We start from the raw sequence: 16976 nt of genomic DNA on the forward strand, positions 1-16976 counted from the left end.
CAAAAAGGGATAACTTTGTATATCCTAGCAATACTTTCATATATATTTCTTCTATCACATTCCGGTAAAAGGGGATATCTTGATTTAATGCCTTTTACTAGCACACATTTCGAATAATTCTCAAATTAACATGACTTAAATCGTTTTGCTTCTCAGTTAATTTCATAATGTTAGAAAACATGTGCACATATACCATTTTACTAGTAATTACTATTTTGCTCTCCAGAAGATATCTTGAGTTATATCCTTAAAACAGTCGTAACGATTAAATTGTAGCCAAGTTACCCCTTTTTGATCAATAATAATATTTTAATTAGTAAACTTTCACTTAACTCTCTTTACCAAGATTGTCCAGAATCAAAAATGCTATCGAATGGTATACATAACACTATTTTGCAAAAAATCGACTTATCCCCTTTTGCCTTCCAGCCACAGAAGTAGTGACGAAATTAGAACAAAATGTAATGTACAGCGTTTAAACGTGTAGACACTAAATATAAAAAAAAAAGAATGAAACAATATTACATCAGTAGAATCGCGGACACAAAGTCGTTAAAATAGCTAGAGACAAATCACCAAGTGGTAGAAGAAGTATCGGTCGATAGCACAAGAACAAGCAAAATTACTTATATAAAGAAAAAAGAAGAAAAATAATATTTATAAACTGCAACTTATTTTAATTAATTTAGAAGAATTAAACGAAGTGAATATGGAAAATCCAGACCCTCTGAAAAGAGGATTCCCCCAATCTATAGCTTAAAAACGAGAACTGACCAAGTACCTAAGAGATGGAGAAACTAAGTGAAGAAGAAAAAAAATAATTAATTTAGAAATATACTAATTATATGTCGCTTAATAATCAAATAAATATTAAATGAACCATCAGCTTTCTTTATTATTTTACTAAACACGTATTACACACACCCAGAATGAATTCTCACGATAAGTATTTCACAAAAATTTACATATTACACAAACAAATAATTCTGTTACCTAAGCATGTTCACACATGTATTCGTGTATAAAATTCTATAAAACAATAAAAATTGTTATCTTAATATTATACTATAATGTACTTTATACTTAATTTTATACTATACCTTATAGAATAATACGACTCAACATATTAAAAAGAATAAATTTAAAGAAAATATATTTTTCTTTGGTTCTGGATTTTCACGCACGCACTTTATCACTAAGGTATTGACGTTTGTATCAATAGGACATAAACGCCAACATTTAAAACACAAGATGATAGAATTTGTTAAATTAGTAATATTTAAAATGTCGTTTCAGCCTCCAAAACTCTTGGCAAATATGTTGATATTTCTTATACGCCACACCTTACATTCCCTGCCTATAGAGTTTCCTTAAAATATTTTTTCATATCTACGTCTTTGATATTTATCTAATACTTCCTTTTTTGAGACAAAGCTTCTATACTGGTGTATTACCTTTTCTCTATGGTAACGCACTAGACTACTGTACCGCCTACAGTACCATATTTTTTAAAGTAGAGCTTCTATATTGGCGTTATATTACTTTTTTTCTACAGTAAAATGCTGAGGTGAGCGTCACGGAACTATCGCCACAAAACGGAGTCGTCACGGGTAGCGTAATAGAATAGCGGCTTTGATATCGATTCACCACTCTCGATCAATTCTTTTTCAGTTATCATATATTTACTCTAAGCAGGTTTAAATTAATAACTTCATGAAAAATAACTAACAAAATATAGACATTAAATGAGAAGTGAAAAATTAAAAGAATATCTGTCACTAAAAGAGTCGATTCGTTTATTAAAGTTTAATGAAAGTCATAATGTCATTTGATTACATTAGAATCATCTGTTTAAATTTTAATAATATTTATCGTTTTAAAATAATTTCATATAAACACAATTATTATTTTTAAACATATTTAGTTTATATAATAATTAAATTTACTATCAAATGATATTTATTTATATTTTAATATGTTGGTTTTGTTACTATTTGGTCTGAATTTGACAGGTTTGTCATATTCACAAATAAATAACCTATATACCTATATAATTTCATATAAATAAATTGTCGAATTTTTACAAGATTATCAGTTAGACTATTGTATTAAAGTGCGATATAAGGAGTTATTAGTAAAACATTTTCATATTTTTTATACAGTCACAGCGGAAGAGTACATTTGAGTACCTAAGGAGTACATGGTCTACTATGGTCAAAACTGACCATAATTTTTGTTATTTTGATTTTTAAAATGTTTCATAATTTTTTGTACAGGAAACGTAACAAGATCTTACTAACGAATGCGATAAAGCATGTAAAAGCTTAAAATAGATATACCAACAAAAACTGCTGTCGAATAGAAATTTGATTAAAACTATTACGAAATTGTAAAAAAATAGTAAAAACAGCAATTTTCTTGATTAATATAAAGCTTCGCGCTAGTCTACAGTACCACCTACTGAATCCTTTTTTTTTCTTCTTTTAGCACATTGAGTGCCACTATGGACAAAAGAAAATCTGTCCGTGGGGCGAAATTTTTTTTCTCAATTTTTAAATGAAAATAACCACAAATAACTTTTTGTGCTATTAAAAATTGTAAAAAATAAAAAACCTGAAATTTAACAAAAAAAAAAACAAAAATGGCGACACGTTGGTCTCAAGCAGCCTCAGTGAGTTTCAATTTTTGCTTTCGGGCCATATGAGACTAATGTGTCACCACACCATGTTTAATATTCACAGATTCGACTCGCAAAAGTTTACGTCATGCCGCGAACGTTGTTTACAATATCGGATCGGTTCAGTTGTTGTTGAACTTTTGGTGAGTAAAGATGTCTATTTTTGAGAAATAACAGCAACGTTTAGAAAAGTTATTGCAAGAATGTTTTTCCGGCGAAGAGGATGTGAACGATTTTGAACCTGACGGAACATCAAATGAATTTGAGCCCGAATCAGAGAACGAGTCTGACTCTGATTCATCAGAATATCAGCCATGCAAGAGGAAGAAAGTTTTAACAAAAATATGTGGCTCAAAACGCACTGGGGACCAGTGCAGTGTGAACTTAGGTGCATAGACATCTAGTGAAATTATCCAACCAGTCAATAAACCACAACACAATATAGCAGATACCATTGAAGCTGTTATTCAACATATGCAGGTTTTCTCATCAAGTGACGAAGAAGAGCACCAACAAGTTACTAATGCTACGAATGCCTAGGAGCCAGAGTCAGGCAATTACCTAAACAAATTTGATTTTGTGGCAAATGAAAATGGTACTGGATTTCGAACGGAATTGTATGAAACTATGTACATACAAACTCTATACGATTTTTACAAATTGTTTGTAAATGAGGATATCATATACTTAATGGTAATAGGCAAAAATAATTTTTTTGGATTTTTTAATTATTTTTGTACTTTTAGGTGACTGAAACTAATCGCTATGCTGACCAGTGGAATAGAAACCTATAAGTTCATAAGTTATAACAACGTGTAAAGAAAATATACCATTTCACATACCTTTTATTAAACGATATGTAGATGAATTGATTTTATCGGTCCCTGAAAACAAAGTAACTGATGTTTTAAACACATTTAACGCCCAATGTGAGAGAGACAGATGGTATGACTCCTTTTTTAGACATGCTTATTCATCGTGGCAGTGATGGCATGCTAAGAACGGAGTGGTATCGTAAACCTTGTTTTAGTAACAGTTTCATAAATTTTCATTCTCAACATCCATCCAAGATGAAAACAAATTTGGTTTTGGCCTTAAAAACTAGGGTTACTAACTTGTCACACATCGATTTCAGGGACAAGGGACTAAAAAAGTTGAAATCTATACTGCTACAGAACTCCTACTCCATAGGACTTTTAAATAAACTCATTTTCGGTTCTCCTTTTCCTTCGCAATTTTCTGACAGCCAAAATTTTCATAATAATGAGGTCCGACAATTGACATTGACATACAACACATTAGTAATACCATCTAAAATAACTTATGGTTCCTTACCCTACATTCCAGTTCTGACACCTAAACTAATGAACATTTTCAAAAATGTTAATGGCTTAAAAATTACAACTAAGAATGTGAAAACGGTATCAAAGTTATACACAAAGGCAAAAGATCCTTTCACAATACAGGAGTCATCGAATGTTGTTTATTCTATACCGTGTTCCAATTGCAACAACGTTTACATCGGAGAATCATCTCGTAATTTTCACAGTAAGGTGATTTCACATCGTAGTGACATAAAAACCAATAAAATAAATGCATGTGCACTCACAGAACATGCAATAACTCTGAAACATGAGTTCAATTTCGAAGATTCCTGTATTTTGGGGCAAAAGAAAAAAACCATGCAAAACGTGATTTCTTGGAAATGTGTTTTATAAAATCTACTACATCTTGCATAAATAAAAAGTCTGACATAGATAAATTGAGCAACATTCATTGATTTATTTTTAGAATGTATTGTCCATTATTATATTTTATATTTGTGTTGTTAATGTTGAGTGTCAAAGTTTATTGCAAATAATCTCAACGACTAGTAAGTTGCACTGACGAATTGTGATATTTTGTAAATATTTACACATTTTTTATCTATATTACAGTGTCTTTAAAAAAAAATAAAACAATTCGGAAAGCTTGACAAAAAGTCAAAAGAGTGTCTCTCTAAATCTCGGCCAACCTTCTGACTGCAGCCCTAATAAACTGGTGGTTTTATATATATATATATATATATATATATATATATATATATATATATATATATATTTATATATATAGATGTATTGTTTTATTTATATATTAATAGGCATATATGTAATGAAATATTCTGTTGAAATTGAAAGCAATCAAAATTTTTACTACCGCTAAAATAATAATCAAATACAATTGATTTCACAATGTATATAATTCTTAACTAAAACCAATAAAAATATGTTTTTTGTTGCAGGTGAAAGTTAGCACTCATCTTAAGAGAAATCTTGTGACGGAAGCTTAGAATTTTCACACAACGCTGACTAATTCTTCAATAAAGAAGAACGCAACGGTTAGCAATCTAGAACTTCATTTAATTAACGTGACTAATAAACCGTGAAGAGTGAGGATAACTATTAACTATTGTTAGTGTATATGGTTGTGTTTTAGTTTTGCATACACAAGTGTTGTTTTTATTATAAGATTCTGTTTTGGATCGTTTTATAAAATATGAAATATTCTTGAGGATTTGATTGAAACATGACCGTCTCAATGGAGAGAAAAGGACATAGGAAGAGCTCTTGGGATTCCAAGGTAAATATAATTAAATAGTTAAAACATAGACGCAATCTTGCTGTTCTGCTCTGTTGCTCTATCTAATTTTAGCAACTTTTTTTAAATTTAAAAAAACGCAAGTTTTACATTGTATTCTATTGTAATTAGTACTGTGTTGCCTTTAAAAAATAATAAGTATCTGTCCTATTCCTTACAAAAAAGTTAACAGATTTTTTTACTTATTATCTTTATCTCTAATTTTATATATATATTTGTTCGTATCATATGTGAGATTATTCTTTTCTTCATATGTTTTGTTTACTATTACTATATGTTCTACTTCGTCCTCTCTGTTTTTTTTTTTGGAACTCGCCTATCCTACACTAGTCGTACTGCAACAAAATTGTTTACAGTATGTCTTTTATTAACTATCATATAAGTCCTCGGAACTTTAGCAAATTTGCTATAATTATATTAGCTCTAGGTCAACACCAGATATACGTTTAATTTGATTCTGGTATACCCAATCAAGGCAGCTTCTCTCTCTTCAATCTTCACCCCCCCCCCCCCCGGAGGGAGTGTAGTGCTCATCCTGATGTCGTGTATTTGTCCGTCTTCAAAGATCTCTGTCTCTGGTCATTTCTTCTAACTCATGCATAGGTATTTTGCATATGTCTGTAATTTGATCGATCCATCTTGTTGGAGATCTTGCTCGTGATCTTCGGCCTTCTACCTTTCCTTGGATAATAAGTCTTTCCATGTTTTCTGTGTCTGCTCTTAACGTCCAAAATATTTTAATTGTTGGAGATGGACTTTACTGGATAGCCTTTTGCTGATTTTGGTTCATTTAAAATTGATACGTTTGTCCTGTTAACATTCTTCCCCAACAGAAAATTTCAGTGGCGTTTATCTTTCTTCTTTTCGTTTGTCCAAGATTTCCGTCCAAGATTTAAGGCAATAACGAACGTTTAAATACCAAGAGTAAGTTCTGTCGAAGCTGTTATGCTGTACTTAAGGTTCACCTACAGGTCCCTTATTAGGGTCATTGGAGCAAACACAGAGTCCGCGATCAGGGTGACCTTTCTCCTTGTTCCCTTTAGGTTTTTAGTTGTAGACTAAAAAGAGTCAGGCATTTCTGACTCCCCTTGTGGATCATTTCTTTTTTCTCCCTGTTCATTTCCTTCCCACGAGTTGAGTGGAAATCCTGTCTTTTGCCGCCTAAAAAGGTCCACAACAGTTGTCGTGATTTCTTACCAATTTGATATGGTATAGGTGTTTATGATGGTATGTGTGTTTGTGCAAATGTGTAAGTGTATCTTTATATAAAATATATCGTTCGATCAACAATTTTTCAGTTAGTGACATATTTGCAGTCTTTATGCCATGACTTGGTTTTTTTGGTGGTAATTATTTGGTTATATCTTATTCACACCCAACCTATATAACGATAAGACGTTTCCTATCGTTTTCCTATAAACTTCCCCGTTCAGTTTATACTGCACAGGTAATAAATAGCTTAGGAAGCTGTTATACGAGCACTAATGGCGTCGCGTTGATGCCGCGCAAAAGGGCGCATAATTTCCATCAAAAATAACGTAATTAACGCATCACCTGAATCACTTCGAGGGAAAAGAGTAACGAACACAAATATCAAAAAAGAAAACTCCAGGGTTTAGAGAGGAAGTAAAGGCAAAATGTGAAGAAAAGAAAAAGGCCTTTTTAGAATACAGAACACAATAAACACGACAGGCATATTACTACTATAAACAAATTAGAAATGAAACGAATACTTTAGTTGGACAAATAAAAAGGGAACCCTGGCAGAGCCTCTCAAAACAGATGGAACGCGACCTCTACGGAACGCAAAAAGAAATATAAAGAATGATCAGAGGACAAAGAAAAAAGATAAACGAACTAATAAAAATGAAACACATTCAGAAGAAAACATGGGTAGACTACGTTCGAATAGGAAGAGGTAATGAAGTCATAAATAAAATTAAAAAATAGACAATCACCAGGACAGGACAGAATACCGAAAGAACTCCCTAAAGTACGGAGGGCCAGATATGACCAAACAACTATTAAAACTAATTCAAAAAATAATAGAACAAAACAGAAGTCCTCAATAATGGAGATCAAGCATGTTAATACCTCTCTTCAAAAAGGGAGACTAATCGAATACAGCAAATTACTAAGGAATTAATTTATTAAACACAATACTAAAATTACTTTACTAAAATTACTAAAAACTCTAGCAGAAGAACAACGAGGTTTTAGGTCAGGAAGATCATGCACCTACGTTTCATTTATAATGAAGCAAGTACAAGGAAAATCATTAGAATACAAGAACCAACATATCTATGTTTCGTGGACCTTAAGAAGGCATTTGACAAGGTCAAATTAAAGTATGGTATCCACTTATTGCACGAAAGAGAGTAAAAGAGAGTGTATGTTGAAAGTAGGTCCGTTAGCCACATATTTTTATTTTTTATTTTTTTTCATCATATTTTGATTTTTTTATATCTATAACTATTGCAATTAAATGGCAATATTTATTTCTTTTAAATAGTCCATCAGTAATTTAATTATTTTAATATAAAAGTTGATAAATTATCTATAATCACAACCTGGCAACAGTGTTCTCGTTAAAACTCAATTATCATTTCTCAGAAATTAGTGCCTAGAATCTTAGTATTTTACTATAAATACTAATTAAAAATCCTTTGAAATTATAGTAGAGTGGAAATATTAGGTTTTATGTTAGTATTGTAGATAAAAAATGATCTTATTTTAAAAATTACAAGGACCCCTTTTGTAGAACCTTTTTTTTATTTTGTCATTAATAAAAAATATAAATAAATCTGTTCCCTCCCTGTTTTGCATCTACTATTGTAAATATTATTTTTTAACCTCTCCAAAGATATTAAAGCAATTACTACAAGAAAAGCGGTATTATTATATTTTAGAGTAATAAATTAACTAGGATATTAATATATATATTATAATAAAATTTTCTTGCACGCTCGAGGAAGTATTTGCCACGGTAGGACAGTCTGACAAGAAATGCAATAAGTACTACCGTTATTGGATACTTTTCTTCTTAAATGTCAGTAGAAACCGTAATTATTGGTTGTTCATAAAATAGTTTCTATTACAAAGAAACGTTCTTTTCTCGGCAAGGATACATACTTACCACGTTTAAATGAAACGTATTATTAATGGATTTAAATATTTACAATTAATTGTTTTTAAATATATAATATAATTTGCATCTATAATAGAATACTATCTATAGTGGTCATACGCGCGCATTAGCCCAATATTCAATATTGATTATCAAATAACCAGTTCCGGACTGGCCCAAAAAAGGCTCTTCCTAACCTTTTTAAATTAAACTTTTTTGAAATCCCTACAAAACCGACTCCATTAACAACGACTCAGTAAAACTGACGAAAATCTGGATTGATACTGACATATCTTAAGCCACGAAACTTCCCCTCGCATGTGCAGTGATATTTCATATCGTGAAAACTTCTATAATGTGTATTTTAGTAAGTTACAGGAGTGAAAAAAAAAGAGAAAATTAAGTGTGATTTTTAATTTCAAATATCTCATTCAAAAGAAACTTTTTGTTTATTTTAAGGGACTTTTCGTCCTCGGTAATAATGTAGTCTTCCATTCTGCGTTTAAATTTTTCAAAAATATTTATTAGTTTTCTCAGGATTCGAAAAAAATGAATGCATGTAAAAAGCGTTGGCCCGGAAATTTTCGCCTACGCTCTTAAGAAAAAATATATACAAATCTGGCAATAAAACAGTTACAGATTTAAATATTTTTATTAACTGTGTCTCAGGATAGTTGTTAATGTTTGTAAAATAAGAAACTAACTGAAAATATTTACAAAATGTAATATTAAACAAAAAATGTTAGATTTTCTTACAGGTTGCAAATTAACCAATAGATGACATTTAATATTTTCAAAATTCCAGTAGTTGACACCTACAGGATCCAGTAATTGACTTCAAGCTTTTTCTTAAATTCATATTTTATTCGATCTCCAGCACAAGTTATACTGGGAAATTCTAAGTTCTCAAGGATTTGGAAAAAAATAATGAAAGTTATGTCCTTCTCATTTAACTTAAATACAGTTTTTGTTTCATTCCTACATACCGTCATACCTACAACTTCAACTTCATCATTTTTGCACACTTCTTGTATAACACACACAAAGAATGTAGTCACCTTCTTTATACACTCGTGCGGAGTCTTGTCCATTGTTAGGTATATTTTCAGTCGTCGAGTCTGTATTACGTTCTTCAATTTTAAAATCTAAATTTGTATCTTTTTCTGGGTCACACACTTTATCTTTTTGTTTAATATTGTTTGTACCATTCCACACAAAACTGATATCATCAAGGCTATCACCAGACTCTTGCCATTCATCACAAATCTCTGAATCTGAAGAAATAAATACTTTTCTTTTGTGCGTTTTTCTTTTATTTCCTAACAGTTGCACTTTTTATTTTTTTCTTTTTTATTTTTACTCGTCTTCTTTTTTTCGTTTTCTTTCTCTTGTACTGTTTTTTTTTTTTCATTTGCTTTTTCTCCTGATATTCTTGCCATTGTTTTGCAGTAATAACTGAAGGTACTTTTTCTTTCTTAGCTCGTTTTAATTGCTTTGACTGTTTGGGCTCAGGCCAAAATAGAGTTGTTTTAAATGGAGATGGAACCACATATGATGATGTCGACAGTTTTCTCAATCGCAGGGCTTCTGTTTGACTTCTTTCTGGTGTAAAATGTTTTATTGTTTTAGTTGGTGAGTTAACAGGAGATGAGATTGCTTTAAATAACCCATTACCAATATTTTGGCTCCTCTAGAGAAACATTGGATTGAGAAGGTACTTCAGTTTCTTCCCTTTAATTTTTATTTGGATTTTTTGTTTTTAAATCTTCATTTTTTATTATGTGGGATTTAAGAACGTTAAATTCAGACATTTTTTCTTTAAAAAAATAAAATAAAGAATGATCACGTATGTCTCCATCCCATTCATATCTAATTTTAAATATTGCAATTTTCTCCTCATTAATATTATCTTCTAAGAACTTTAAAACAACTTCTAACACTTTGATTTTTTGATTTGTCGCAGCGTTGCAATGGTTGGGTATAGCAGATTTATGTAACTCAGTGTTTATTACGTTAACAGCATTTGGATTTCAAGGAACAAGACCAGATTTTCGAAATGCATTTTGAAGTACAGTTGGTGTCACTCTTTCTTCCAGTAGTTCAGCAAGCAAGGGGGAAAAGTTTTAACACAGGAGCATCATAATTGGTTAATCTCCATTGCTGAACTTTATTTTTCCAACCATTCTTAAGAGTACGAACCACAGCTACATCGATAGGCTGAATGAGATAAGTGGCTCATCACATGGAATGAGGAGTTTCAGTTCTTGCATTAAGTGTTGAACGCTGGTAAGTAAAGCTTCTTCACCAATTGGAAAGCCAGCTTTTGCTATTGTGAAAATCCAAAGGAAAATATTTTTTTTCTTCTTTCATCAAAATGGAATCTGGGCCCATTTGTCTAAATTTTGACTGTCTAAATTTTATTAATTAATGTACTTCTGGGTACTCCATTGTTTTTAGCTGCAGAAGCAACTGATTGACCATTTGAAATCGCAGCTAATGCAGATTCCATTTGCTCTTCTGAACACCGAATCATATTTTCTTTGGTTGGAGGTATCATAAAATATCTAAAATAAAGAAACACCAGTAGTTGACAGTCGTATGATCTAGTAAATGACATGCTGTCATCTACTGGTACAGATCGAAATATCCCCTTGAGAATATTTTAGAAAAAAAACAACACGCTTTGAGAAGACTTGTAAAGCGTTTTTAGGTACAAATAACGAATAACTAACGATCATTTCACTAGTAGTCGACATCCATGTCAACTACTGGTACATTATACGAACATAAGAACCAGTAGATGACACCCATTTACAATATTGTAAACAATGAGATAGCTACTTTTTAAGCATATTTTGAGTTTGCTTATAGCTTGCAATATACATTGGGGTTTTACAATAATTTAATACAAACAAATAAACATGCCATATGTTGTGCAAAAGGACTAACCTTCTAAACACTTTTCCTTAAAAAATATTAATTTTATCCACAACACAAAACTGACCAACTGTCATTTGCTGCCATATTGAATTTACTATAGGTAGGAAGTTTTAACTTGTGGGATGAACAGGTAGATGGCCACACTATTCGCGATTGAAACTGAATGTAGAGGGCAGGTCGATTGCAGTGTCATGGCCGATATAAATGGTATAAACAACTAATGTTTACCATTGCTTTTGCATGTATAGTTTGGTTTAAGACGAGTTATTTTATCATTTATAAATGAAAATTAGCCTTAATGATATCTTTGAGTATTGTGGTGAAGCAAAGAGTCCATTGGTTGAAGGGGAAGCAGTTTTCAAGTGATGAATTCTTAAATTTTAACTTTAATGTTTGGAACTGGCTTGTGTATTGATGAATCCAGAATTCTATTTTGTGTATACCTGGGAACCCAGAGTATAATGTTTTGTGTAATGTTTGTCTTACTACCTAGTATATGCATTATTTTATATTATGCCTTATGTTTTTAATATGTTAATTTTTATTTTATACTATTTTTTGACATGTAAGTACTTTATTGTATATTAACATAAATAAATAACTTTTTGAGTTTATTGTAAGATAGTTCATTTGATTACATGAAATCAACCTTAACTTGGAGAGTCACCTGTCAAAAAAGATTTGTCTTTAAAAGATTCCGTAATAAATCATGAGGAAAAAACCTCACGATACTATCCCAACATGAAGTATTTGTATTTCTGTTATTTAAGAAAATAAATTATGTATTCTCAGTATGTTATTGACTTAATGATAGTGGTATTTTCTTTTTACTGATTTCCTCAAGTTTTCCAGTTTAGGAAAGAGAAATATTTTTTGTCGATCTTGAATTGTTGAATTGCATTGAGGAACAGAACAATATCGATTTGATTTAAAATACTTTAACGTAGTCACAGTATATTGCTTTATAAAGAATATTTTTTGGCAATATACTGTGACATAGTTATAATGCTGAAATTTACTAAAAAAATTTAATAATTCTATTCAAATCAACAGCTGTCTGGTTTGTTTATACCACTTATAGTAGTTTAAATTTTTTCCGCCAGAGGTCAGATACTTTGTTTTCAATCGCGAATTCTAAACTGTAGATTTCTGGTTTCTAATAATAAAACTTATTTTGTGAAAATGAAACTTATATTGTCAACTACTGGATCACTGTCAACCAGAGATATGTAAGAGAGGGGATATGACATACGGTGAAGTAAATGGGTTTACTTCCGCCATATCGGATATCGGATAGTACTTTCTGTTAAAGTGTTAATTTCAAATAGTGGTGAATGAACAATTTCATTTTATAAATATTTTAAACTTTTTTGTGTGATTTTTTATATTAGTTCAAAGTCACTTTAGCATGGCTTTAATATTATAATTATATAAGTATAATATGGACCTGCCCGTCGCCATATTGGATAGTACATAGTGTCAAATTAAGTGGTCCCATTTAGTAAATACAGAAATATCGTTTGTGTCATATCCCCTCTTTTACATATCTCTGCTGTCAACTAATGGTTCGCTTACCTTATCAGAAGAATTATGTTACATTAAAATCGGTGTGACTTTTAATTTGTATTGTTATTCAAAACTCTTCGAAACGTTAATCATGATTTGTAATGTTATAAAATATGCGGTAAAAAAAAACTTTAATGTACAAACGTGTTTTGACCTATTGTTTCTTCTAAAGTTGTGCAATATATTATTCAATATATTTTACTTCTAGTTTGGTACTGAATCTATTATTATAGACTTTGTGTGCACGATTACCGGCTTCAATTAGATATTTCACGCTTTGGTTATTTTTTTAGAGGTTTGCCGTGTAATATCTGCAAAAGTATTACGGAACATAATTCATAACTTTTTAACGGTCCAGAAAACTTGATAACCAGTTAAATACGTGTCTGTGGAATAATTCGCAATCTGTAGAATAATAGTCGTTTGGATGCAAGTAGTTACAAAATATTAAATATAATAAACAATTAAATATCAAATATGTATATTTCTGTAGTTAGCCCAGCATTACACTCACCAAAAAACTTACGTTGTAACACGCGCACAGTCAAATCGAATGTATACATAGTTTTGGTTTTAATTAATAAAAGAAAAACAAGTAGAACTTAAATATAAACCAAAAATTTTTTATTTAAAACTTACGTTACAATTTTTCATTTATTGTTGGCTTTTATAGCATTCAGCACTCAAAACAAGAGAACGTGAAATAAATAGCTGGGAAGATTTCGCAGATGTTTTGACAGAAATAGCTGAAGACAAACTGGGTAAAAAAGAGAAAGATAGAAAGGAATGGATATCAGATGAAACATGGAATCTTATCGAGGAAAGAAAACAACGAAAAAAAGATATCCTGCAAGCAAGAACTGTAGAAAGAAGAGCACCCCGACAACAGGAATATCAAACAATAAATAAATCAGTTAAAAGAAAAGCAAGAAGAGACAAAAGAAGGTGGGCCGAAGAACTGGCAAAACAAGCAGAAACAGCTGCATAACACAACAGAACTAGGGAGCTTTACCAAATTACTAGACGACTAACACAAAAAGGGTCCAACTGTTCGAACATTGTAAGATCCAAGACAGGCGAATTATTTACTACAACAGATGACCAAGTAGAGAGATGGAAAGAGCATTTTCAGGAGATGTTAGGTATTCTCAGAGATAACGCAGACGAAATTGTCGAAAACTCGCAGAATATAGACTTGCATATATCTTGCGAGGCCCCTTCTAAAACGGAGATAATAGCAGCTATCAAATCTCTGAGAAACAACAAGTCACCGGGAATCGATAACATTGCTGCTGAAATACTTAAAACTGATCCGCATCTAGCTGCTGAACTTTTGCTCCCTATAATGCGAGAGGTGTGAGAAACAAACCACATTCCAGCGGGCTGGAAAAAAGGTAACATTATCAAGCTTCCAAAAAAATGCAACCTCACACTGTGCAAAAATTGGAGAGGAATAACCTTGCTTACTGTCATAAATAAAATTTTCGCGACCATCATACTGAAAAGAATAACAAACAAGGTTGAGTTTCGAGCTAATCAAGCAGGCTATAGACCAGAATCCTCCTGCATAGACCACATTAATACTGTGAGGGTAATAAGGGAACAATCGGTTGAATGGAACACACCCCTATACATGGTTTTTGTTGATTTTGAACGTGCCTTTGATAGCTTGTCTCACGCTGCTGTATGGAAAATTTTAGAGCTAAGAAACATCCCGCAAAAAATAATTTCTATTATAAAGTCACTATATACTGATGTGAAATGCAGCGTAACACACAATGGGATCAACAGTGACGAATTCAACATACTTAATGGAGTTAGACAGATATGCATGCTTTCTCCGTTTCTTTTTAACATAGCTATAGACTATGTTCTCTCCAAACTAGATTCCGACACAAAAGGGATACAATGGACGTTAACCACGCGCCTAAGCGATCTAGAATACTCGGACGATATCTGTCTATTAGGTCAAAGGTTCCAAGATCTGGCTTACCAATTGGAAACACTTTCCACTGAAGCCAATAAAATAGGTTTGAAAATCAACAGTAGTAAAACCAAGTCTATGAGAATAAATGCAAGGAACAACACGCTATTTACTATCGACAATATGCAAATTGAAAATGTGGAAAACTTTACGTATCTTGGAAGTGTCATAACAGAAAACGGAGGTACAGAAGACGATATTCGTATGTGGATACGAAAAGCCCAACAAGCTTTGAGCACGCTCAACCCTGTTTGGAGATCTGGCGAATATACTACAAGGACAAAGATCCGAATATTCCGATCAAATGTCATGTCTGTTCTACTCTACGGATGTGAAACCTAGAAAGTGACAAACACCCTCACAGACAAACTGCAGGTCTTTGTTAAAAAATGTCTACGAAGAATTGTTCGTATATTCTGGCCTAACACCATCAGAAACGAAGATCTGCTACACCTGACCGAACAAAAGAGGGTACAAAATGAAATTAAGTCCAGAAAGTGGGGTTGGATCGGTCACACACTCCGAAAAAATAGTTCCAGTATCGCAAAGACTGCCCTAGAGTGGAATCCCCAAGGGAAAAGAAAAAGAGGTCGCCCAGTACAAACTTGGAGAAGATCCACCATGGACGAGATAAGAGGCCAAGGAAAGTCTTGGAATGAGGTGAAAGCCTCAGCGCAAAATAGCACCCGATGGCGCGTTTTCACTGAAGCTCTATGCTCCACTTAGGAGTTCAAGAACCTTATATATATATATATATATATATATATATATATATATATATATATATATATATATATATATATATATATATATATATATATATAGCATTCAGTATAAAGCTGGGACGTATGTTCTCTGCATATATACTTTTGACACTACGCATAGGGTCTTCGTTTTTCTGTTCTTCTTCTTCGTTTTTTTTTTGGTTTCGATTATATAATCATTTAGCTAGTACATGTAAGGTTATGCTCGTCTTGCTCTAGGCAATGCACAACCAGGGATAAATTTCTACTTCTGTTTACTGCTAATTGACAGATGGGTGATACTGAAAGATCTCCTTTCCTTTTGTTTATCTTCTTCCTGTAATAGAGATGGATGAAGTATTACGTACATTTAAGGTTAGATTAGACTTTTCTCGTTTGGGGGTAGCTTCCAAACATTGTCACATTAAGTTTATGGGTAAGGCTACCTTCGGTCAGGATTAAGGATTTTAAGGACGTAAATTTTTGTATGTTAGGATATTTCCAGTATTTTATAAATTTATTTTGTTATTTTTTTTTTAATTTTGACAAGTAAAAAAAATTTTTTTATAGATCTATTTGAAAAAATTTGATGAATTTATTAACTATTTTTATCAGAAGGTTTATATAGAATACTATGTAAAGATATTGGACTCTCTATTCCTGCTTTTAATAGTTCTAAATACAGATCCATATTTTTGTGTTTGTTTATGGGACATTCAAAGAAGATATGGATCACTGTTCCAATGGTTCCGCATTCACATATCGGTGTTTCTGTTTCACCTATTTTGTAGAGATAGCAAGGAGTTTTGCAATGTCCACTACGTCTTCTTCTTCTTCGTCTAGCCATTCACGTCCACATCTGAACATAAGCCTCTTCAAGTCTTCCTTTCCATTGTTTTTTATTGTACGCTACTTGTAGCCAATTTTTCCCGGCAGTCCTTTTCAGATCATCTGTCCATTTCATAGGAGGTCCGCCTCTGGGTCTTTTGTGTTGGTATGGTCTCCAGGTTAAAATTGATCTGTGCCATTTGTTTAGATCGCTCCTAGCTACATGTTCAGCGTATTCCCATTTCAACTTTAATGATTTTTGCACCACATCGGTGACTTTGGTTTTCTGTCTTATCCATGTGTTTGTTTTCTTGTCCTTAAGTGATATACCTAGCATTGCTCTTTCCATCGCGTGTTGAGTGACTATATTCATATTCTTTTTTATGATTGTCCATGTTTGTGCCGCATAAGTTAATATCGGAATAATGCATGCATCAAAAACTTTAGATCTAAGATGTAATTGAATTTGTTGAT

The 16976-nt window shown here is 32.0% G+C and overlaps 1 protein-coding gene across 1 annotated transcript in view; it reads left to right on the forward strand.

The window, feature by feature from the left end:
• Window positions 1–16976, forward strand: part of LOC140445120 (atrial natriuretic peptide-converting enzyme-like) — a 154313-nt gene that overhangs the window by 60907 nt on the left and 76430 nt on the right. Inside the window, exon 2 of the mRNA XM_072536951.1 lies at window positions 4959–5296. Coding sequence (XP_072393052.1) covers window positions 5243–5296 — 54 coding nt within the window. The 5' untranslated portion in view covers window positions 4959–5242. The remainder of the gene's footprint in view (window positions 1–4958; window positions 5297–16976) is intronic.

The sequence above is a fragment of the Diabrotica undecimpunctata genome, chromosome 7 (assembly GCF_040954645.1).
Source record: "Diabrotica undecimpunctata isolate CICGRU chromosome 7, icDiaUnde3, whole genome shotgun sequence".
Lineage (NCBI taxonomy): Eukaryota > Metazoa > Arthropoda > Insecta > Coleoptera > Chrysomelidae > Diabrotica > Diabrotica undecimpunctata.